The 26,470-nt window shown below is 37.7% G+C and overlaps 2 protein-coding genes across 3 annotated transcripts in view; one reads left to right on the forward strand and one right to left on the reverse strand.

The window, feature by feature from the left end:
• Positions 1-1,328: 1,328 nt before the first annotated feature.
• LOC129769645 (SIFamide-related peptide) lies at positions 1,329-1,816 on the reverse strand. The gene is made up of 2 exons (XM_055772030.1): positions 1,630-1,816; positions 1,329-1,570 (listed from the first exon to the last, which is right to left on the reverse strand). Exons 1-2 carry the CDS (start codon positions 1,766-1,768, stop codon positions 1,482-1,484), a joined length of 228 nt encoding a protein of 75 aa, XP_055628005.1. The 5' UTR covers positions 1,769-1,816; the 3' UTR covers positions 1,329-1,481.
• An 8,268-nt stretch (positions 1,817-10,084) lies between these two features.
• The window catches only part of LOC129769767 (protein I'm not dead yet-like), a 66,932-nt gene continuing 50,546 nt past the window's right edge, over positions 10,085-26,470 (forward strand). The window contains exon 1 of one of the 2 annotated variants that reach the window (XM_055772236.1): positions 10,085-10,222. The gene's annotated coding sequence lies outside the window, so the exon portion shown is untranslated. Of the gene's footprint in view, positions 10,223-25,535; positions 25,806-26,470 lie in introns of those variants that run through there. The other variant, XM_055772235.1, reaches the window with a different exon arrangement.

Below are 26,470 nucleotides of genomic sequence, written 5' to 3' on the forward strand. Positions count from 1 at the left end.
GCGAAAAAAGTCGTGGCCGAAGCGCGGTGAGCCGGCCCAAACCATCGCCAAGCCCGGATTTACGGCCAGGAAGGTTTTGCTGTGTGTTTGGTAGGATTGGAATGGAATCATCCACTATGAGCTGCTATGAGCAACTATGGCCAGATCCTCAACTCGGTTCTCTTCTGTGAGCAGCTTAATTGACCAGAAGCGGCCAGAAATGATCAATAGGAATGGTGTTGTTTTCAACCAGGACAACGCTCGGCCTCACACATCTTTGATGACCCGCCAGAAGCTACGGGAACTCGGATGGGATGTCCTATTGAACCCACCGTATAGTCCGGACCTGGCTCCAAGTGATTATCATCTCTTCTGGTCCATGCAAAACGCTCTTGGTGATACTAAGATGGCCTCAAAAGAGTCTTGCGAAAACTGGCTGTCTGAGTTTTTTTTTGCAAATAAGGAGGGTGGATTGTATAAGGGGGGGGATAATGAAGTTGCCTTCTAAATGGCAAAAAGTTTGCGAACAAAACGGCGCATATTCGACTTAAGTTGGATAATTTTAAGTATGTCAAAGCGTCAAATTTCGATCAGAAATACGACATTTCTTTTTCCCCAACCCTATATATAGGCGCCTTGGTTATGACCACGAATGGTAGAATGAAATAGCATATTTTTACCGCTTCTCTGTGTACGTTCGACAGAAAGTGAAACTGGTCGTGTTTGCGGCTGTGCATTTATTCCTGATGTGACTGTTGGATACGAGCAATGTATTCTTGGTCACGTTCACAGTACATATTGAGTCGTAACTTTCGCGTCGACTGTTTACAACACTGGCTAGAATCAAAGAACATTTCGAGTCATTTTTCTAAGATTTCAACAGATTTTGAGCTGGGGCTGTGATACGAAACATCATAATTACCCATTTTCATGTAACGTTGAACTGTGATGCCCAAGAACCAGTTTCCATCAATAACTTCGTTGAGGCGAAGATTGAATTAAACTGATTCTTTGGCAGAATGTGGTAACAAGCAGCGACATTATATTCCGGAATATTATTTTGATCGAATGATTCAATTTGAAGAATGTGTGTTTCTGACAATAAAACTAAAAGTGGACGTATTTCCTCAACAATCTGACGTAATGCTACGTAGTTTGTTGACAACCCCGCAATATTAAAACACAGAACATGAACTTGATTCACAATTCTTCTGGAACATGATTGCTATTTTCTGAAATGTAAGCTGCTGTTTTTCAATTATTTAAAGTCTTTTGTTTTTCTAAACATTTAGAATTAAATGCGGAATTTAGAAAAGAAAAACACACATTTTTTTTCAATCTCCCTACACTGTTGGGAGAACAAATTTGCTTTTTATTTTGCCATAATATTTGGAACGTTTATGAACAATAATTTTATTGGCGGCTGTCTGTTGCAATTCTTCTGTGAATCGAGGGGTTGCTAGTGAACGTTAAGGGAATTCGATATGTCCGGTGTGGATGTATTACTTCTGTTCTTGGGAGAACCAAGATTGGCACGCTTCCGCGGCTATTTCACACATGGTTGAGAGCACTTTCACATTGCCTTCGTATTCTGTACAGGAATAGAGCTTGATTAGTCGTTTGTTTTTCTGATGGAAAGCATGTTCTTACCGATCGAGTTTCCATTGCGCTTGCCGAAGATGCTTCCGTTGAATGGGGGCTTTCTGTAGCCGGCTTCCGTTGTGGTGCTGATGGCGAGAACAATCAGCAGAACGAGAACCAGGGAACCGATCAACTTGATGCAGGCCATTTCGATGGTAGGATACTTGATGAAGATGTGTATACTGTAGGAAGCGAACTGCTGAACTGATGCTGCAACCACATCTCAGGCAGGTTTATATACTGAAATGCCCTGTATTTTTCCCGGTTATCCGTAGCGTCTATTTCTCAAAATTATCAAAACATATCCCAGCGCTATTACCGACAATCCCCAAAACAATCACTTCCGGCTAGCATTGCAAAGTCCTGTGCAATTAGCGATGGCAAGGATAATTAATTGAATTCATTATCGCGCTATAATAAAGACGAGAGGAGGACACTGAGGGAAGAATGTCTGCGATGAAAGCATTTTGGGGTAGACACATCGTTCGAAACAGTTTGTTACAAGCTGATTTCTAACTTCTTGGGCCAAAAACTGATCGGCAGAAGCTCGTGGCAAACCCATTCCGAGTAAGATTTCGCTCGGAAAATTTCCGCTTAAATTTGTATATTGTATATAATCGCACTATTTAGATCGGAACTCTTTTGTTCCAGACAGTAAAATAACAGAAACAAAATCGAACAAATCGTGATTTGAATGGTGAGTACAGCATTTCTTATAACTGTGTACTTAATTTGACGATAATTGCTATTGTACGATATATTGAGAAAAATATTTGAGTTTTGATGAACTTGTTCTCCTGTTTTCCGTTACAATAAGGCTATAAATATATTCAAGGTTCGTGATCGATTTCATTATGTTTCCTAAAAAATTTCATTTTTAGAGGAGACCAACTCGAAAAAATTGAAAGTTTCGAGTTATTGATTACATTAGGTTAAGCGTTTCGTAAGTTACATACCACATTAATCAGACTTGGAAACAACGCATGCAGCAAAAAATAACGTATCGAAATTGTTTCGATTGCTCAATGAAACCCCCTTACAGCACCAAACTTCAGGGACGTTTTCCTCGAGATCATAAAAATGTTACATGGTCCGGTCTGACTTAACACCGACCAATTAGGACTGTGGGCAATTTATATAAAATAATCTGTCCATTTAATAAATATTGACGTCAAAAGTGGGTCGGAGGGGTTTTATGACTTTTTGCTGCTTCAATTGAACTGAAAAACGTATTACGTCAGTTTATGTGAAAAATGTGTTTGTTGAACGTTTATTCGCAAACTTGACGTAAAACAGGCTGGTTCAAAGCGATCTGGTTCTTTTTGCCGGATAGAGGAAAAACGGAGGTCTATTTTGAAAAAACTGTAGGTGCAAAGCAATTTTCTTCGACAAAATTGGACGTGATCGAAGATCCGAAATCGATACTTGGTTTTGGTGACGGAACAAATGCCGTTCATTTGGCAGTACAGTAAACGTAAGCCTGTTAAATGACGGCGAGGTCAGGATAATTAAATCAGGTCGAATCAAGACTTTCGGAGTCAATTTTCGTACGAGTATCAGCTAGAAGACAAAAGTGAAGTATCACAGGATATATGCTGTGCTTTCTTCCTGAATACATTAGACTATGATGCTTTTTTTAATCATATTTTTTAGCAAAAGGATAATCTCTATACACAGGTAAACCTTTTATTTGTGCGGGGGATATGGACCGCACAAAAAAGTCGCATAAAAAATCATGCAAAACTTCACCAGCAGCTTTCAAAAATCGTGTTCGGTACACATTTTGAAAAAAACTTTTTTTGTGCGGTAGATAGGGACCGCATAAAAAAAGTTTCCCCCAAGAAAATAACTCAAATCCACGCCATTCACCGTACAATTTTCTTTGGTTTCCCTGCTTTGCAATGGGACACTTTGCCTTTTCGGTTGCGCGTGGCTGTTTTGTGCTTTTAGTTGCATGTCGAAACGTGTTGCTGTTTGGAATCATGTCATGCAAAAACTTAGAAAAACTTAATGGTTTTTAATGGTGATTTTAGTATTTTTGTATAAACAATGTGCAGATAATTCAACCGTTCTTCGTTTTTCAAACAAAACGAATTTATTTATGTTGTTAAATGACAGATGGCGCTACGTCCGCTGCATCGAACTTTCAGCCACACATTCGCAAATAACCTCACTTCGTCTGAAGCCAGGCATATCACCGGCAAGTTGGAAGTATTTTTGAATGAGCACAATGAATTATTAAAATACTTCAAATCACTCTAGCTCTGTTTACAAAATGACAATCACGCTATTGTCATCAATCACGATAAAACAACTGCACGTGTGCAAATTCAATGTACAAGCGTTGCTAGAATCATAGATGGTGACTGCACAATGACGTGAGAAATTGTGATTCGAAAAAAACAGGAAGTGGGTTATATCTATGGTATAACCGCAAGAGTGACGTAGGACTATCGTTGATTTAGAGATCATTTGTATTAAGTTGAATCTGAATTCATTCTGAATGAATGAATATTTGGAGAACTTCGAAAACGAGAGCGTTACGTTGGAGGCACAAGGTTTTATGCATCCAATATTGGATACGGAAATATCCTACTGATGGGGAAGAATAATCTTCAGAAGCTATCCTGTTGATTGCGATTGATTGAAAAATCACAAAACCTAATGTATTTGGTCACAGTGTTACATGCATAGAAAACATTAAAATAAACTCTTTCATATGAATGTAATTTTAAATTCCCAGAGGAACTGGCAGATTATTTTCAGTAACGATTAGATATATCCACATTTTCCTCGATACTGGAAGCCCACCAGTGGTTAATGCTAACTCGATAACCATCTGTTAATAGCACTTGATTGAAACATATTTGGTCACAGTGTTACATGGATAGAAAACATTCAAATAAACTCTTTCACATGAATGTATTTCTAAATTCCTAGAGGAACTGGCAGATTATTTTCCGGATCTTTCTCGATCCAAACGGAAAGAATTCCGTGCGTGTATGTGTGTGTGTGTAGCGGCTGCTTCGAGATCTTCCCGGGGAACCGTTTGTAGCATCACTCTCCTCCTGATGGATTCCCTTCTGGCCTAAGGTGCACAAACAGGCTCTTGGTGACACCGTTCATCCGCGCTTTCATGATAATTGAAGAGCTTCACCACAACAGCGACAACATGCTCCAATCGCTGTTTTTATAATATTTTCAATTAGAACTGAGTGGATTTCCGAGCGGCGCTCGCTTATATACCGATTGGTGATTTCAATAGCCTATTTTGAAAGCAAATTTAAGACTATTGAAACAAGTTTTTGGATCAGAAAGTAACAAGTATAGAACGCTTAGACATTTTATCTTTCGAATGAAGTGTTTATCATACCATTTCGTTCAGTTGTTTAGGAGCTATTAACACTCAAAATCTCGGTCTTCGGCGTAACGCTTTCGTTTTCGAAACTTTGATTTTACACCCCGGTATAGAAATGAAAGACGTAGTCCTACGTCAAAAACCATAATCTGGAGTTCATTTTTGACGCACATCGTTCATACGACTCTCTCCATGTTCTTCTTCAAAAGCACTAACGTTTCCAACGTTCGCCTTATCATCGTAGTATTACTTGCATCATTTCAATACGCCTTAGATGTATTCTAAGTGACTAGCTTTGGAACATGTGTAATGCAAGTCAGAAGGGTCTCTTACAAGAAAAATCCCCCAGCAATTCTGAAGGGACAAGACGGACATTGCATAAACATTAAACAACGAGACCCCGCTAAAGGTGATTCATTCATTATGAACATCAATTCTCATTTTGAATTGCATCATATAATGATTATATATGATCAGGACAACGCCATTCTACGATGTCGTGATCTGTCCCAACAATTTATGATCGACCTATGCGCGCGGGTTAAGAGCGCGTTTTCAAACAGAAAAAATAAGTCATGTCGAGTTCGGTCCCACATATTGCTGGATGTATTCGGTTGACTGGAAGACACGAGGATTTCCTCATACACACATTTTTAGTTTGGTTAGTCGACAAAATCGATAAGCCCCGAGGATATCGATAATGTAATTTTCTTAGAAACTCCAGATCTGTCTACTAATCAACTACTAACCCGTATTCTGAAATCCGATCGACTCATAATTACCCGAACGGAATTTCGGAATCTGTAATCCGTTCGACTCAAAATAAATCGAGTTGGGCAAATGTGGCAACCAGGGCGCGGCATAGTCATAGTCAACTGAGGATAGTCGGCTGACTAACTGACTGACTATATCCATAGTCAGTCGGTAAATGACTTTTGGCTCTTCACGCAGTTTCTCCGCCAAAACGACTGAACAGTCAGTCGGACGTTTAGTCGCTATCTCCCTCTACCGACTCGACTATATCATTCCATTCTTCCCAGTCAAATTGTCCTCATTGCATTTTGAAGTGACTTCCCCCAAAACGAATTCGTTCCTCTCTCTCTCCCATGCACGTTTGCATGCATCGATGTTTAAGTTTACCGTGGTTTGACAAACGCTACAGGTGAGCTAGATTTTTTTGTAGCGTACACGAAAACTACTCACACGTATAAAATAGCGTGCAGTGTGTGTGCGCTATTTTGCACGCCTAATACTAACTAATACTAATGCGAGGACCCTTATAGCATACTTGATAAATGTCTAAGTTCGTTGGTTTGAGTTCACGATGGGTAGAAAAAAAAACCGTCCATTGATGGGGTAACTACTTTTTTGCATCAGGAATCAAGTTTTCGTTCCTCTTTATATGGACGTGCGTATGCGGGTACAAAATTTGTATCAGGGGGAAATGGAAATGTGGATTGAAGTCAGTTAAATGAAGAGGCAGATTTGTATTCATTAGTCGAGTCAGTTAAAATAACCACTGACTGGACTAGTTCACCAGTCATCCTCGCTAGTCAGCGCTAGTCAATTCATTTTCTAATCAAGCCATTTTTTGTTGGCGGCGACTGCCGAAGCAGTTCTAGTCGAAGCGAAGCTACTGGGAGTAGAGTCGGTCCTCATTTTTCACCATCGAAGATTTCGGGCCCTGGTGGCAACCTTGCTATACAATTCGACATACCCGACATTGAGCTGCGTGTTCCATTTATGAACCAAAATTTGTTATGGATTTTCGGGAGGAATAAACGCACTTTTAATACGAAAATTTTTAATGAAAAATTAGCTCTACATATCAAATGTGTTCTATGCTAAAAGGTAATACATTCTCTGCAAGTGGAGAAAATCTTGAACGAAAATCGTTTCTGGTGATGACTTTATATTATAGATAAAGTTTTGGTGGAAATGCAAGGAAATTCATAGAAAACAAAGTTATGTTAGGGTCAGGACTACGTCCTCTGTGTATTCAAACGATATTGAGTAATCATTTTAAATTAATCATCGTTCGAATCAATATGAATTTTCACGATGGGTGACGTTCGGAACGGTCCTGGTTAAACATTCATGTGCAAAAAATACAATTACTGAACGAAAAGTAAGCCACATTGTCAATGTTTTTTCAAGTTTTTCTCAAATATTGATTCCAAGACTGGAATTCGATGGTCTTGCTATCCCTGCCACAGGTTTGTGTAATCAACCTTCAGATTTCTTTGAGTGTTTAAATCAATTCAAACGATCAGTTTTGAATAACCGTAAAGATAAGCCAAATATGGCTAATGTACAAGTCATCTTCATATAGGGCTCTTTTCCAACGAAACATTTCTATGACTACACCGGATATGGAAACATTCAAAAATCACAGAAAGATTTGAATATTGAGAAAATTTTGCCTTTAATGCCGGAGGATTAACATAGCTGGATCAATTCATCGAAACATGAAGAAGCTCGTAGAAGCTTTTAGAATAGTATATTACAATTAGGTCATGCCTAGCTAATTTTGATATATATACTATCGATGCGGGCGAGAATGGGTCATGGGGGCCATATAAATAAAATTGTCTTTTTCATGATTTACAGTACTTTTATAGTATATTTTTAGGGATTCACATATTTAAAGAATTATGAAATACATCTTCTATTGGTGTCAATGCGCCCATTATTTGAGTTAACTTTAAATCAACCATATTTTTCAATAAATTAGCTTCAATTTGATATGTCGATCATCTAAATCAGTTCAGTGGTTCAAAAGTTATGATTTTTTGAAGAAAATCATTTTTGGGAAAAAGTTGAAAATAAAAGATTTTTCGGACCACCCCAAAATGGAAATGGTTACCCTAACGAAAAAATAAAAAATACTGGTCTAATATTTTGCAATAAAGAACAAAACTACCACTTTTCATGGAAATCTGAGAACCACTATATTGGTTTGGCATGGAATGGCTGGTTTACGAAAGCTGATATACCTTATCAAATTATACTTGAAGGGATTACTTTTGTGGCTTTGACCCTGGAATATGCCACACCAACTAAACCAAGCCTCATTAGGCGAAACGTTATGTGTTTCTTACTACGATTTTGCACTTTGTCCCCACTAAGGGACAACTTTACCTTCAGGCCAATTTTTTTCGATTTTTCACATATACTATTTAAAATTTTTATAATAAAAGCCGTTTGCTATCTTGAACAACAATAGGATAAACTACAATAGTCTTCGAAAAATGGGTCTTGAAGCGGTATGTGGCCGCAGGAAAAGAGCACATTCCTTAGGGTAACCACTATGTCCTCACTACCCCTATGGAAAAATGGGAATCGCACGTTGAATTCAGTTTTTATAATATTTTTCTTAAATGGGTACGATTTGACATAGTATTGACATTCGATAAATTTTCATTTCGTAGAGACCAACACGGCAACACTATACTATTGAAAGGAGTTTCTAATAAAAATATTTATAAAAATTTCAAAGGAGTCATGTTTAAGTTATACACATTTTTGATATTAAATTCTATTTTTGAGTATGATTTTTGAACGGTATATTTGAAATATTGTTTTTCCTGAATAGCGAAATAGATTAATGATTTGGGATACGCCCTTATAAATAATTAGTCGTGATTAAAGTTGGTCATCTGATAACGGAAATTTTGATTTAGGTAACTTTTAGGTAACATATAGTTATATACAATGTATAAAAAAAATCAGAAGGAATCAAGGCAGATTTGGCATGGAATTGCTCTATACAACTTGAACTAGACGGCACTTTTTGATACGTGCTTTAATTTAATAACTGTCTCTTTTTTGTTTAGTTTGTTTTATTTGGTTATTTAGTTTGATTTTCCTTTTTCATACTGTTCGTTGAACATCACTTACAGAGTCGCACTCGTGGTGCACTTGCATATTATAAAGCGCTAGAATGCTGGGCAGAGTAGAAAAATTATTCGATGCGGGACCCATTAAAGTGTTTGCATTGGCCCGCTCTTTTGGAAATTTAATCATAGGCTAAGGTCGACATTAACTTTCCCGGAATACCTATACGTCTTGTTTTCAATGATATCGATCAAAATGTGTTTGTCTATGTTTAGGTGACGACACCGGCCAAACTGTTTTCATGATTAGAGATAAACCGTAAGCTTTAACTGACTCAGCAACGTTGTAGCAAATGTATACCTATCTATCAGCGGATGCCATAAAGTGATTATAAATCGAAAAGTGTTTGGAAGCCTTCGTGCAAGAAGGGACAACTCAATAATTAACGTACATCAATATCACGCAACCGCCTCCGCTGTAAAGGACAGAGGGTATTATCCGGATGTGACGATTCCCACAGGTTGGTTCGATAGCCAAAGGCAAGCATACACAGTGAAAAATTTATACTTTTATTGAACCTGGTCAGTGTGAAGAAAATTCTCATTCAAGTGAGACGAATGACGACCGCGTGAAAATATGTGAATCGATAAAATCCATCGAACTGTAAATGTGGTATGCTCACTATCCTTTTTTATGTCATTCGGTCGTACAGTCCAGTCGTAGAATTTGATCTGAAGTGAATTAACATAACCGTGCAGCTCGCACGAGTTGTATTGCCCAGCCAGTTGTATCGCTCTCCTGCATCGGAATGGACGGACCGCCTATCCTTCCTCGAGTTCTTTTCAATTTCCGATATAATAAACCATTCAATATTTATACATGACGGGGGAAGGCAAACAGCGCCAGGGCAGGCGGAGAGTGAGAGATTACTATCGGCACGCCGGGAATCAAACGAAATGAAACAATATGATAGACAGTGACGAAGGAAGAGCCTTCAGTGCGACGCTATACGCGGCGACTAATGACAGAAAGTAGATCAAATACATGAAATTATCATTAGCGCTGCATGCAACTCGCATCGATGGAACCAAATGAAAGTGAGTGATTCCTTCACAGAGGTCCTCCTGAGGTAGTGATGTTTCCAGTTTACGAGTGACAGTCAAGTAATTCAAACTGTGCCGAGACGCTCAAGACGCTTCAACGGTTAAACTAATGTTATCTTTGTGAGTGAACGAAACAACGAACGGGAAGATGTGCACATTCAATTGCATTCCAAGAATTATTACTACAAATTAAAGATTCAACTGTGCAATGAATGTTTACATTAGTATTTGAAGTGCATGTTGCCTTTCGATGTGTGATTCTACAAAACGATTAAGTGAAATTGTTAGTTACTAAATACGAAGTGTGAGTTTATCGCATGCATTCCTATAAATAAATACGGTTAGCTGTAAGTAGCGGAAATATTCAATTAATGAGTGGTTATGGTTTTATTCGACTAGTTTGACCTTATATTGGGTTGGTAATAAAGTAATTACTATTGGTACAGAATTGTGCATTAAAGGGTGTGTCACATCAAATTGCATCACGGAAAAAACGCTGTAGAAATTCACCGATCCTTTTGAAAATTTTAGACAGTAAAATAAAAACTATTAAACAACTTTTGGCATTTTCTTTTTATTCATACTTCGAGCCCAAGCTCGTATGCTCGCACCTTCCTCTTTACCCCGTCCATAAGGTTCTGTACAACGTCAGGTTGTAGTTATTTTTGAACAGAAATCCATTTTCTCTTGAAGTCCGCCTCCGATTTGACAACTTTTGGGTTCTTCCGGGGGGCCTGCTTCATAATCGCCCAATATTTCTCTATTGGGCGAAGCTCCGGCTCATTGGGCGGGTTCATTTCCTTTGGCACGAAGGTGACCCCGTTGGCTTCGTACCACTCCAACACGTCCTTTGAATAGTGGCACGAAGCGGCCAGAAGATGGTCGGGCCCTCGTGCTGCTTCAATAGTGGTAGTAAGCGCTTCTGTAGGCACTCCTTAAGGTAATCCTGCCCGTTTACCGTGCCGGTCATCACGAAGGGGGCGCTCCGTTTTCCGCAAGAGCAGATCGCTTGCCACACCATGTACTTTTTGGCCAACTTGGATAGTTTCTGCTTGCGAATCTCCTCCGGAACGCTGAATTTGTCCTCTGCGGAGAAGAACAACAGGCCCGGCAGCTGACGAAAGTCCGATTTGACGTAGGTTTCGTCGTCCATTACCAGGCAATGCGGCTTCGTCAGCATTTCGGTGTACAGCTTCCGGGATCGCGTCTTCCCCACCATGTTTTGTCTTTCGTCGGTTAGGAGCCTTCTGAACCTTGTATGTACGCAGGCCCTCCCGCTGCTTGGTCCGCTGGACGAATGAACTTGACAAATTCAGCTAATTGGCGACATCCCGGACCGAACCTCTCAGATCACGTCTAAACTGCTTAAGTACGCGCTTGTGATCTTTTTAACTGACGGAGCATCCATTTTTGCCGTTCTTCACCTTCCGGTCGATGGTTAGGTTCTCGAAGTATCGTTTTAGTACTCTGCTGACCGTGGATTGGACGATTCCCAGCATCTTACCGATGTCCCGATGTGACAACTCCGGATTCTCGAAATGAGTGTACAGGATTAATTCACTACGCTCTTTTTCGTTCGACGACATTTTTCCAAATTTTCGAAAAATTGACAGTGAAGCATGGCCAACGTGATCTATACACTCTTTTCTGATTATAAACGAAAGCTGAAGATATAATTCCTAAAAATTAAATTTCTACAGCGTTTTTTCCTTGATGCAATTTGATGTGACACACCCTTTAGGTTGTTTCGTTATGCTTCTGCTGATATTATGCAACGAACTGTACTGTTACTTTATCCTGCTCGTGTGAATATTGAAGAAGTGTTTGACTTTAGGATGAATGAGATTCTTGTCATCATTTCCTTACTTTCCGAACTACAAGGATGTCCCATAGATGATGCGGAGTGTTCAGCGAAAATTGTCAGTATCACCCACATTTTTCAGTTTTTTGCTTATACTATTGAATTCGCAACGAATCACCGGAGGTTGAACATCGTCGTATCACGACCTGTTGAACACTATTGCATTGTAACGGACAGCCTTAGCTGCCATGCCATGCCGCAGCGGAGGTCAATAACGGGATGTGAATGAAACAAACCGCACACAGCGGCTATGGTGAGGTTCCAAAGCAGCGGCTGGAAATGAGCCGCGCCAGTTTTATGAGAGTATTTGTGTATTTTTGCATCAATTCGATTATATGATCTACCAACCATTGTTGTTCTTATGCGCTGATAAACGTGGATTGTTCTTAAGTCAAAGACTACAATGTTGTGATTTTTTTAACGAATTGAATTAAAAAAAATTCTATACATCTAAGAAAGCATTCTATAATAATACAAAGTATTCATCAAAAGAGAGTGTTTACATTGGATGTTTTTGAAAATGTTGAGGAATTTGAATTATAAATTCTTGAAGCCTATCATAATATAGTAATAAAAACTAGTAAAATCGTTGAAAGACCGCTGTGTGTGTTTCATACCAAGCCCCCGCTGTGGCTTGACATTAAAAAAAAAGACAAGCGGGAGAAGCCTTTTCCTTTTTTTTCATTTTTCCTCGAATTTAAAATATTTTGCGCTAATCCATCAGTCTATGAATATATACCATACTAGCTGACTCGGAAAATTTCGTCCCGCTCAAAATTTATTTTTTGTTATCAATACCTCCAAACATTCACGTTTTCTTACTTACGATCATGGGTCCAATCGCAGAACTGTTCATTGATTCATCTTCTAATTGGCCCTTTACAATTTATTTTTAATATAAGTTTCCTAGGATTTCTACCAAAACTCGTCATTATAATATCAGATTATTTTCAGACACAATTCTCGATCAAGATTTTTAATCACTTTGCAAATAACATGTTTCTCCGTTACATCGAATAAATGTTTGATACAGAATATATGATTGAATGAAGATAGCCCTAAATCGGCAAATTCCATCTTCGAGTTTTGCTCTTACAAACACATTCTACGATCCATTTTTATTTATATAGATAGAAGAAGATATAGGAGTGAGTTTTATCACTTTAAAATCCATTTCCATTTTCGAACAAAAATATATTTCGTTGGCGCAAACATCAAATGGACTAACAACACTTTTTTTTTATCCCATTTATTTATTAGGCTCATTAGCATTTAGCTGTAACAGAGCCGGGTTTAATCGTGTACATGTACATATGTTTAAGTTTCTATAAATTGTGAATTACACAGTAGTTAGTAGTAGCCATTTAGGCGTTAAGTTTTCTGTTCCATTACATTATGGTAAATTACACAGTAGTAGCCATTTAGGCGTAAGGGTATTCTTTCAATGGAAGAACGTTCAGCAGACCGGACAGCGGAGACAGTTGATATTGATCATTGTTGAGTTATTTATAGAACAGCAGCCCGATATTTCTTGCAGAGCAGAGCAGTTGTATGGATGAATCGATCATTGTTCCACCGTGGATCGATTTCCATCGCTGATGATGGTTGCGTGGACGTAGTTATTCTATAACAACACAAAGATGGTCAATTGAGGGCCCTGAGTTTGAACTCACGATCGATCGCTTGGTAAGCGAACGCGTAACCAAGTGGCTACGAAGACCCCCATGACTAACAACTCTTGTCACTATGTAATTTTAGAACATATGGGAATTTAATTTTCCTAATTTTCCCGTTCCCCTTCAGAGTTTTCCGAAAATATTCAATTGTCATGTTTGGTTGAAATATGTGTAATATTTTTATGGGACCCCCTCTCCATTCCAGTGGAGGGAGGGGTGTCATACCATCATAGAAACATTTCTCGTACCCAAAAACCCTCACATCCCAAATTTGGTTCCGTTTGCTTGATTGATTCTCGAGTTATGCGAGTGTCAAACCACTATAGAAATATTTATTGCCCCTTATATTATTATAATTCGTTGATTTCCGAGTTCAGCAGCACTCCCCCCCCTGAGGGCGGGAGGAGGAGTGTCAAACCACCATAGAAACATTTATTGATCCCTAAAAACTTTTTATGCCAAGTTTGATTCCATTTGCTTGATTAGTTCTCGAGTTATTCAGCCCCTCTCCCGTTCAGAGAGAGGGGAGGATTATCAAACTACCATAGAAACAATTACTGCCCCCTAAATCCTCCACATGCCAAATTTGGTTCCGTTTGCTAGAGAAGTTCTTGAGTTATGCAGAAATTTATGCTTCATTTGTATGGCAGTTTCTCCACCCCTTAGAGAGGGAGGAGGAGTGTCTATACGCCATAGAAACGTTTCGTGCCCTCTAAAACCGTCACATGCCAAATTTGGCTCCATTTGCTTGATTAGTTTTCGAGTTATGCAGAAATTTGTGTTTCATTCGTATGGCAGGACTCACCCCTTAGAGAGGTGGGAAGAGTGTCTATCCAACATAGAAATATTTATTGCATTTCAAAACGTTCACACACCGAATTTGGGTTCGTTTGCTTGATTAATTCACGAGTTATAAAGAAAGTGTCTGGCCGGGTAAGGGAGTAAAAAGTGCCCCCAAACCAAATCACCAGCTGTATGACAAACATTGTACAGGATATTAAATAAGAACTTTTTGCGGTTTATTTGAACCTCTATGTGATTTGACGTAGGATCTATAGTGAAAAACGTACTGGTTCGTTTATTTCACGCCATTCTTAAAAGCTTCGAGATGAAAATTTGAAAAAAATTCTGAATGGGCATCTTACTACGGTTTTCTACATGAAGAAAATTATTCTTGTGTCTCGCAATGCTCTTAAAAATTCAGGAAAAAATTGCATCACATGTAAAAAAAAAGACACATACGAACGCATTTAAATAAAAATTAGAACAGAAGCGAGTCTCAAAGTTAAATTTTTTTCAAAATTTCGAAATGCTAGAAAATATATTAAATTTTTTTGTACCGCATATTTAATTTTTTTTATTATAAAATTTTTTGATGAAAAAATTGTTTGAAGATATTGTCTTACATTGACAACATTTAGTGCAGATATGTCGAAGATTTCAAGTCAGCAGAAGAACTACGGAAGTGTTGATCGAATGGTGTTGTTTTTCTTACCGCGAATTTATTTCGAGGTTTTATTACGCGGACTTTTCGAGTACGGCGTTTTTTTCCGGATTTTCCAATTACCGCGTTTTTTACGCGGATTTTTCAACTAACCCAGTTTTTTACGCGAATTTTCCAACTGCGGTTTTCTACGCGGATTTTTCAAATAACGCAATTTTTACAATTAATGCAGCTTTTTACGCGGATTTTACACGGTCCGCGTAACCTTTTTTTAATTGCAATTATGTTCTTAATTTTGTATGTAGAAATTGCCTTTCTTCTCCGCATAAACTTAGCAATTTTTAAATCATCAAATTTAATAAATTTAACAATTATTAGCCTTTTTTTATTTTATTAATTTGATTATATCATGAATGAATTCAAGGAGCTCTAGAATGAAATAATTAATTCACAAATATGAAGCGATATATTGCAATTACGAGGGTCCTTCAAAAATAAGTTTCAGTGCCTCAGAAATCGCGGAAAAATTAAGTTAGGACAAAAAAAGCAAAGTGATTTTCGTATTCGGGAATAAGTGATAATCGCTAGAGGCGAGGTCTGGGGAGTAAGGAGGATGCTCGAATGCACAGTCTGGATGCACAGTCCATTTAAATTTTTTCAATTGCTCTTGAGTTACGCGAGCAGAATGGGGCCGCGCTTTATCGTGGATGAGGAATACTCCTCAATAAACCTGACCTTTTGTTCTTAACCGCGGTTTTTAATCGGTCCAAAACTTCACAACGGTGATGAAACAGGCGTTCGGCGGTCAACGATTCGATAACACTGAAGAAATTCTCGTGACGCAGTCACATCGTACTTCAAAAAGTTGGACGCTACGCACTTCGCGATCGGAATAGAAAAACTCGTGCCACGCTATGAAAAATGCCTCGAACGTTACGGCGATTATGTAGAAAAATTACGAAAGTCACCTTGTTTTTTGTCCTAACTTTATTTTTCCGCGATTTCTGAGGCACTGAAACTTATTTTTTTATTATTAAACTTGCACTTAAGAAATCTTGATTTATCAATTTAGAATCATTTAGAATCTTATAAAAAAAGCCTAGTTTAGATAGCTTACCATCAACACGAATGAACAGTTATAAGTGCATCGAAGTATTTCAGAATCATTTACTGCTGTTTTCGCATCAAAAACAATGTAGTAATTGGGTAATTTGGCATCAATTCAGAAAATCTGGAAGGTTATGGCAAGGTTTAATGAATCGGGGCTTCAGATTATGGATTGGTCAGCTTTTTTACCAAATCAAAACCCTGTCAGGAGCTTAGGAGAAGTGATCGGACGAATAGTAGATGCAGCTTACAAGCAGTATGAGTCATTTGAAGAGTTTAAACGAGCAGTATCCTCTGTGGAGTACGAGATACACACTACAACATGGCGCAGCATGGTCGTAACCACCCCGAATGGGATATTTGAACTGATTGAGAACTAAAGATGACATGCGAATTAAAAACTTATCGCCTTATTCTTACCTCTCTCCATTAACAACCATCCCTTCCACGAAAATCGCTAGGGAACCATGCCATTGAGGCGACCTTTCTGGCCTTCGGGCGGCGAATATCATACTAACATTCCTCCCCTTGCCCTGGTGACTGTAAGGACGTGGCCGGCGTCGTTATTGGCTATTTGGAGCACGAATCATCGAAACTTGTACAATGAGAATGATTTGCTACTCCCACGCGTCATTCAGTGTGCTCTTTGTGCTATTTCGCTGTTTCAGGTCAATCATGGAGAGGGACTTGCGGGCTTCTCTAGCTGCTTCTGACATCCACATCTCTGCTCGATCGATTCGTACTTTGACCGATTTTCCGCAGAAATTGTTGCACTTCGGTTCAATTTCAAGCTTAAGTTCTTTCATTATTTCCAAAACGCCTTTTAGACCATCATTGAAGTTACAGGTTACTATATTTGCTGAAATTTCCAAAATCTTCTTTCTACAATGAAAAGTTTTTGAAGACATCGAGCAAATACTAGCATTAAATTTTTCGTTTGCTTTTTGTGTGAAGCCTCTCAAGCATCTTTCCAGTAAGTCATCACGACTTAGCTCCTCATATATTGGACAAATCGTCAGAAGGATATCCATTCCCGCAAGCAACTGATGTATGCGTTGTGCGCATTCTTCACGCGCTATTCACGCAAAGACTTAGATCCACTAATTGGCTTGTAACTGCGGATCGGAACATCGGGCAGACCTGGGACAAAAACTCCAGTAAAGTAGATATCCCAGAGAACATTTTAAGCCAAAAATATATAGATTTTTTCAAAAATTAGTGCTTTATTCTGCAAAAATGGTTACAAATTTAATATTCAAAGTATTGCCCATCGCTAGTCACAACTTTTTCCCATCTTTCTGGCAATTCACGGATCCCTTTGCGGAAATAATCGACCGGTTTGTCGGCTAACCACGAATCGATCCAATTTTTGACTTCATCAAATTTGGAGAAGTGCTGGTAAACCATGCCATGTTGCATCGATCGTAAAAGGTAGTAATCGGACGGAGCAATGTCTAGAGAATACGGTTGGTGGGATAGGATCTCCAATTTCAGCGTTTTCAAGTATGTTTTGACCGGTTTCACGACATGCGGCCGAGCATTGTCGTGCTGCAAAATAACTTTATTGTATTGTGGCCGTTTTTCCTTCAGTACACGGCTCAAACGGATTAATTGTCGCCGGTTGAGGTCCCCTGTAATGGTTCAATTCAATTTTAGCAGCTCATAGTACACCACACCCAGCTGGTCTCACCAAATAGACAGCATAACCTTCTGGTCGTGAATATTCCGCGCGGCCGTCGATGTTGACGCATGACCGGGGTATCCATACGATGCTCGACGATTAGGATAGTCGTAGTGGACCCACTTTTCATCGCCAGTAACGATTCAATGCAAAAAACCCTTTTTGTTATGCCGTTGGAGCAGTTGTTCGCACGTGAAAAAACGGCGTTCGACGTCTCGTGGCTTCAATTCATACGGCACCCAATGTCCTATCTTTCGGATCATTCCCATTGCTTTTGAACGATCGGATAGGGTTTACTGAGCTACTTCAAGTGTATCTGCAAGCTCTTGTTGCGTTTGTGACGGATCTTGATCGAGTAGAGCCTCGAATTCTTCATTTTCAAACTTTTTTGGCGGTCCAGAACGTCATTCGTCTTCCAAGCCAAAATTACCATTTTTAAACCGTGCAAACCACGTCTGACACGTTTGCTCAGTTGGACCATGGTCACCATAAACTTCCACCAAAATGCGATGACTATCCGCAGCGTTTTTCTTCATATTGATGTAATGAAGTAACACTCCCCTCAAAAACATTCTCGTTGGTACGAAATTCGACATATTCGAAGTGGCAAAAAACTATGTTGTTTACGCTTCAACTTTTTGACATATACTGAAAAAGACGCGCAATGACAGCAGCTTTCCAACAAATGTCTGGAAATTTGATTCACTGGAATAATAATCAAGTTACACCATCTGTTGTAAAACCGAAGAAACTTACCGGTACACCTAATATTTTCTCAAGCTTTCATAGTGTACTACCCCGTTAAACATGTTTTACGTTAGAGGTTCCAAAAGCAAAGCAATATTGCGTTACTTCTAAAGAATGATGGTTCTATTGAGTCTTTATTTCCTAAACTTACAATTTATTTACTTGAACTACTTTATTAATCATTTATATTATTTAAAAAAGATAAAATTCAAATGAAACAAATCTAAAATGCAATATAGGCGCAATACTATTATATCCTTGATTTAGAATGGGAAAATTGAAGAATGTCCTCGTAGTTAACAGGGGGAGGGGTATAACAATTGTCCATGCTTGTTCACGGAGAGGAAGGGGAATCTAAAATCGTGCTTTTTCTGTCCACGTGGTATGTGGACAACCTCTCTTTGTAGACTATGTGTGCTATTTGGGCCGCATCTATTTAAACAAATAAATATGGATAATTTATTTTATTTTCTATGTTGAAATTGATTGTTAGAAAATTTATTGGTCCAAATTTCGTAAATCCATCAAGAAATTACTGATGCGCTCAGAACAGGGGTTCTCAAACTCTTTTGGGCGAGAGATTCCTTTTCCAGAATTAAGTCATAGCCCATAGCCAAATTTCTTTGGAAATCCTATCTTTAGTTTTATTCTTTACTAAATTACTTTCAATTTGAAAACATTGCATTGCATTGGTTAAATGAATAAACTCGACATTATTTTTTCACGCAAAAGGTCACGAGTTCAATTCACACTCCCGACATTCTTCCAAAAAATGAAAGTAATGTGACAAACCAGCCGAAAGGGGTGAAAGTCACTATAATTCAGAAAAATCATATTCTTATCATATTCAACAAAATAAATAGAGATAAAATTTAATAAATATCATGTGTAATAAATAATTTTTGAGACAAATTACTCACAAACTATAAAAACATTTGAATCGCAAACCAATCTATCCACAACTACCAAAATATCAAAATACGGTTCAATATTGGTTAGTTAAAGCCTTAAATCTTGGTTAGTAAAACCCTTGTGTAATGCGTCTGAGTGAGTGACATATGATACTAAAACATGGTCTTGAAACTTTTATGATAATTTTGACAAATGCGGAAGCTGTGATTACTCTCTTCTGCTTAAATTTAGTTTTGAAGGTTTTGTCAGAAGGACCGACATTATTGATATTGTTTGAGCTGAAACACAAATTCAAAAAAACAGATAATCTTGCTATGCAAGTGTAGAAGTAACCGAGTAAAGATTTCGTCGTTTTTCTCATATAGCTGAGCAAACAATCGAGTGTTCGAAGAATTGCTTCGGAGGTTTTTGATAGCACTCATAATATATAGTAAAGATTGATGCGATCTAGCGCTCAGTTTTTTTTTTTTGCTACTAAATGCTGTCTGTGAATCACGAAGTGAATGGCTAGTATTTTACGTAGTTGTAACTTTGAGTGAGCTGTAAAACCCCGATGACGACCAACCATTGATGGTGCACCTTCAGTCTCAATGTTCTTCCATGGAATAGCTTTTTCGGTAAAAAAAACGATCGATTCTTCTCTGGTATCAGTCTTCATCAGTGCTTGGAAATATTGAACTTGTCAAGAAATATTGGAAATATATTTTTATCAGCGTAACGCGTCTATTTCGTTTTTCGACACTGCTGTCATTCATTCGACGTCAAGCAAATTTACATATGTGTTCGTTCATATTCATTCTGTTCTATCTGAGCTTTCTTAAAAGTTCGAATCATGAGACTTCATCCACATTTATTCATTGCCGTTGAATTGTCAGGAATGTTGTGACTGTTCATTTTCAATATCCCGATAAAAGTGTGATTTTCTCATTGAGAAAGTGCCTTGCTTGTTCAGTTATTTCTGAAATTACTCCGAAATGGCATCGCAAATCGGTGGCTCAAGCGGAAATGTCAACAAAAAAAAAAAGCAAGATCGGTGAGGATGCATTCTGCAACGTCGAACCGACTAGCGAAATTCGTCAATTTCATCCGCCATTCTAATAGCACAGTTTGACCTGTCTGCGAAAAAAAGCTCAAATTAATCTCAATGCGATCGTGTCTTGAACACCATTTTCATTTTTTTTTGTTTGATTACGCGATCTTGCACCTCTGTTTTTTTTAACCTGATTTTTAAAACTGATTAGTTTTCATCATAGAACTAAATAGACCTATACAGTTTTGACTCATATTCCTAACAGACTCAAATTCCGAACACTTCATTTTGAACATTAAATGTACTGTTTTCTACTGTTTTCTACTAAGGGGCTGTCGTGGTATGTGACGTGGACAGAAAAAGCACGATTTTAGACTCCCCCTCCCCCTTCGTGGACAAGCGTGGACATTTTCCTACCCCTCCCCCTGTTGTCCACGTGGACATTTTTCCTTATTTTATTAGAATAATTTAGAAAATAACTAAATTGCAATTCCATTTAAGGGGGGACCCCTGTCTAAAATAATTAATTTTCGTGATTTTTTTTTTTCGGTTGATAGGAATAAAATGGAGCGTTCGGATATTTTGGTTATTGTTTAAGGTATATCTGAAGATGCATTATGTATTTTTTGAGTGCAGGAATAATGATTATTACGCTGTTGTCAGCTGGATGCGTAGATGCTCTCTGAAAATCGGTACCATGCTGGTGGTATCGGTTCTGAAGCAACGGAATGTCGTAGAACAAATTCCAATGAATATTTTGAAACTTTAGGACAATACTTGAAGCGTTACATAGGGGTTTTTATAAAATTTCAAAATGGCGGCCATTTTTGTTAAAAATGAGTTATTTTTCATGCAAAATCGCTGTTCAGAAGCTCATAAAAAATCGAAAAAATCAGGTATCAGAAAAACGGCTTTGTAAAGCTTTAGATAATCCATTTTTACATGCTAATAAAAAAAATTCAGCCAAATCGGTCGAGACCACCAGTTGAAATAACATGGTTTCGAGAAAAACGCATTTGAAAATTCATACAGCGATACGGTATCCCATGAGGGGACCTCATACTTTTGGCTGTAACTTTCCAAAGAAATCATATATCAAAAAATTCTTTTAGTACATCATTTCTGAGGGCATAAGCTTCCCAAAAACGCAGAAAACAAAAATTATATTTTTTGCGATTATTCAGACCGGGGTCCCCCCTTAAGTTTATTTTGTTCCAAATTAGACTCGCTGTAGCACATTGAGGTTTCATGACAGAAAAATGAGTAGCAAAATGAATACGGTCCCCATCCGAATATAAATCATACAATTCCATATAAATGAATTCAAAATCATTATTAGATAGAATTTTAGTTCACGATTTTTAAACACTTTCAAATAAATGTGCTTCCATCACATAAAACACATATTCAGTACTAGAAAATTAATTTACATTCACAGCATAATTTCAGAAGTGTGCTCATTCAATCTGGAAAACTTATAGGTTCCAGAGGCGTTGGCAGTAGCAATCTTTGAAGTGGATTGCATATTGTATTATAATTTGTATTCCATCTGTGCCGAACTTTTCTAGTTTTTGAAGCGCACAAAAACGAACAGAACAGTTTTATATGCATGGATTATTTTTTATCAATTAAACAGAATTTCAAGAAAAGAAAAGATTAAATAGGAAGCATGCACTGATATCTATTGATCCTTTGTCAAGATTGAGGAGTAAAGGGTCGAAATTTTTAAGGGATTTGCACCACCTGTAGCTTCGATATAAATGATGACATGAAGATACAAAAAAAATACAGCATTTTCAAGCTACAAATTTCTAGTTCATGGATATCGTACGTACATATTTTTAGTTTGATGTGTATATGCGTTGTAGACAAAAGACATTGTAAGAAAAGATAAAGCGTTTTTGTTTGCTTTCAAAGTTTCTATAGATTTTGAAAATAAATGTACAATAACAATCCAATTAACTTGATTGTTTCGCTTCCATTTGGTTCATAGAAAGTTTCAGTAGAACTATTTACTACAGAGGTATTCTCTATCGTATGAAAAATTATCCTTTAATTTTGAATTAGGAATATTTCATGAAATAATGAACGCACAACAAATCGATGGTCAAATATGCCCACCGCAAACTTGAAAATATTTTATACAAGGTCCAGTTGTGGCTTTGACGAATGCATTATTTTATAACAGAGTTATACCGTTTCAAAAATCACTCTGAGTTTTCGATGTCGCATTTTGCTCCTCTATTTTTATTTTTTGTCGAGTGTAGTTCTTTGTACACTTCGGAATACGATCGGTCACAGAAAATGTCGGTTTATTTACACACTCGATTCACTTTTGGTCGTCAGCGCAATACGAAACTGCTGATCCGGAATATTTAGGTGATAGAGGTTCATATGAAATCTTCCACGCTTATGGTCAAATCTCAACTACGAAAGAATTAATGAACTTTTCCTCGAGACCGGTGTTTACCTGAAACTGACTTATACTAGAGAAGCACGCTACTTATCACAATATATCACAAATAACATTTTGTTGTGAAACTTTCAATTTAGTGGAAGATATACAGGATAAGATATAGAAGGATAACAGTGTGGTGTCAAGGAAGGATGTGTAGAGTGGTTGGAGAGCTTTACTTTAGTTGATAGAAACAATCCAGTTTATCAAGCACTTTTGAAAAATTAACAAAAAACGCAATATTTTAAATTTGTTCGTTTCGCTACATCTAAAAGTTACTTGGTTTCATTAATTTAAATGTTCTACAACTGCATTCAACGCAAAATTCTCTAATATTTCTAATGAGCAGCATAGTTATTCTAAGTAGTGTACTTTACACTACTAACTAAATTTTAGTCAGTCAGACATAAAATTAGGCTTAAGAAAAGTTCAACAATGTCCTAGTGACTAGTGATGCATGGGCAATCTCATGCAAATATAAATACTGATTCCTAGAAATTTCTGAAATTAAAATGATTTCACACTCAATTCTGTATGAGAAACTATATAGACATTATTATCCCAAGACTAGCTGTTCTCGAGATATAACAAAATGTATAGCAAATCATATTTGATGAAAAATCATTTATTCATTTTATGAAATCTCAACTCATAATGGTTAAGATTTCATAATATGTATCTTTTAATTTTAATTAATTTTGGACTTGGAACGATCTTCAGAAAATCGATCCTTCCCATTTCGATTTCCGGTTTTTTGGATCGATTCTTTGTACCCGAAAAAATCGTAAGGATCGATCTTTTTCTTCCGATCTTTTCGATCTTAGAGTTTTTTTCAATGTACATCGATTTTAATCTTACCACATGACAAATTTTATGAATATAATGTCAACATTTTTATAGCTTTCGAGGATGTCAAATTAGTGATAGTGAATAGGATTGAGCTATCCAAGATCGATATTCAGAAGATCGGTCTTTTTCTCTCCGATTCACGATTTTTCGAATTAATTCTTCCTACTCCAAATAAAATTGCAAAAAGCGTTTTTTTCTTCGCTATTTTTCCAATCTTTTTGACCGTAGAAATTTTTTGTAAATTTGTTTTTTTGTGAACATTGATTCTCACCAAAATCCACAAATTTCATAAACATTGGATCCTTTGCAAGGATGTCAAATTAGTGGTCGTAAATTCAGGAGAAGCAGTTTTGTAAGTTTGATCATTACAAAACAAGTTATATTTACAGCGTCACATTCACAAGGCTGACAGTGAAAATTGTGATGAGATGGGATGGTGACATCAGGCCCAGCTGAAGCGTTCTTTTCTAGAACAGGGATTACTAGCAAGATTTCGACTAAATGCCAGGCGTATGATTTGATTGAATTCAACGGGATTATTGTCAACCGAGTTCTGGATGAACATTTGTTGAACATTGTTGAATTTCTGATGATAATTTCAATTAATTTATTTGATTGAATAATTCCTTAACGGTTCAAGATGAATGCTGTGGAAAATACATTCTTTCTAGGCTTTCAAGTTTTTTGTGACTTACATTCTGAGAATCAAACTGAAATGCCTTTGATGTTTGAATAGAAATGTGAAATGTTTATTTTATGTTTTAGAGAAAGACAATACTTATATGGAACAAACAAATAAAAAAGTAAATATTCACATTGGCATTCGATTTTTCAAAGATCGATTCTTTGGTACCGACTTAATCAGTGAATCGACCAATGCGCCGTTTAGAAAATCGATCCATCAAGATCGATCTTTTTCTAAAGATCGTCCAATCCTAATGCATACCCTGTAACTACAAAAGTTTGGTCATTCACAGTTTACGTGAAATATTTTTATAATACAGATTTCACTGAAGATCAATGATATGAGAAAAATATATGTACGTTTGACCGGGCAGTTCTCTCAGGTGGCTCAATCCGTTTTTTAATAAATAAGGAGTTTTGAAATTCTTGAATATGTGTTAATTAATTTTCTTTTGAATGTATAGGTGGTTGCATTTAAAAAAATAAATCTTCCTGTCCACGTGGACCCAGTCTGTGCCCCCTCCCCCTCTCCGTGGACAAGTGTGGACTTTTTCTTACCCCCTACCCCCTCTAAAGTTGTCCACGTGGTATGTGGACAGCCCCTAAGATATTAGTCATTCTCAGAGTTGCCACATATACAGAATGTTCTATATTCTACAGATTTTTCGCCAAATTTCAGATACAGAATCTGTATATACATAATTACAAATTTTCTGCAAAGATATCGACCACTTTGAGAAACTCTGGCTTAGAATATCTTTTTGTGAAGCTCCCGATTTTCAGTTTTTCACTTTGCACCCTCAATTTGTCGGAGTATTGTTAGCATAATTGTGAACAACAATCGCCAAAACTTCATATCCCATTTTACCCCACACTCCCTGAGTTGCATGCAGCGTTGTGTTCGTGTATCCGCTTATGCCGGTAATGCGTTTCTTATCTCTGTATTCTCCGATGAGACAACGAAGCGACAGAGAGCGAGCGAGTGAGAGGCTTGCAACATTTTTCACTTTCTATGTGTATTATTGATGCAGCATGCGCCAAGTACGAGTGACATTGTTCGTAGAACGCGCGAAGTCCTATTAGCACAACCCAAGCAGTCGTCCCGATACCGATTGATTTCGGTGTCTACCCTGCCACTGGTGATGGCAACAGCAGTAGCAGCAGCAGCAGCAGCAGTGGGTCAGGTTCAAAATTTAAATTCTCATGCGACGGTTCAGTCCTGTTGCGGCAGTGTATCACTCCGTGCGCTATTGGCTATTGGCGGAGAGGAAAGTGCTCTAGTAGGGAAAAGTGTTCGTAGAAATCGACTGTTCCCCGAAACGATCAGAACGTTTGAGACTGCGCGCGAAGACTTGGTTAATATTGTTTCTTATTAGTGTTGTGTATTTTGTGTTGAGAGTTAGTTGTATAATCAAAACTTGCTACATTCCCGATTACCAACGTGAGTACTCATATCAGATATTTGAACAAGTGATCAAACAGTGCGCCAATGGATAGTAAACCTGAATGTAAATATAATGACTTAAACTGGGACAATATTGTGTTTGGGAAATGAGTCTAGTGAATCCCAGTGCTATTAGCGTAACCAGTGATATAAATATAAGAATGAAATGCTAATAAAAATGGGAGTCTAAAAATAAGTTTCTAAACTGAAACACGATTGTGATTCCTCCATTCAGTGACTATTTAACTTTTAGTAGTTTTGTTTTGACCTGCTGACTTTGAGAATTTCGTAAGAATGCAAATAGTCTCGCGCTCATTGTGATTTTATTTCATGTGACACTTTTTTTCCTTTCTACGCTGAAATCGCTGATTTACAATACACTTCAACTGGACGAAACTCGATAGCTCGTTACGTAAGCACCCATAACCCATCTGATGTGTTGTGGTTGCGAATGCTTCCGAACATGAATACTCGATGTATGAATAATAATTAAACTGAACTTCTGGATGCCAGCAAATCATTCAAAGCCGATCCCGACGAGCGAAACCCATCGCGCGGGATGGTCTGATGCATTTCGCGATTCTAGTGATGCAAAAAAAGAAGAGAAGAACACAGACTCGTTTCGAGCCGTGAATAATTACAGTCTTTGTCTAGTCACTTCT

This window comes from Toxorhynchites rutilus, chromosome 2, assembly GCF_029784135.1.
Source record: "Toxorhynchites rutilus septentrionalis strain SRP chromosome 2, ASM2978413v1, whole genome shotgun sequence".
Classification (NCBI taxonomy): Eukaryota; Metazoa; Arthropoda; class Insecta; order Diptera; family Culicidae; genus Toxorhynchites; species Toxorhynchites rutilus.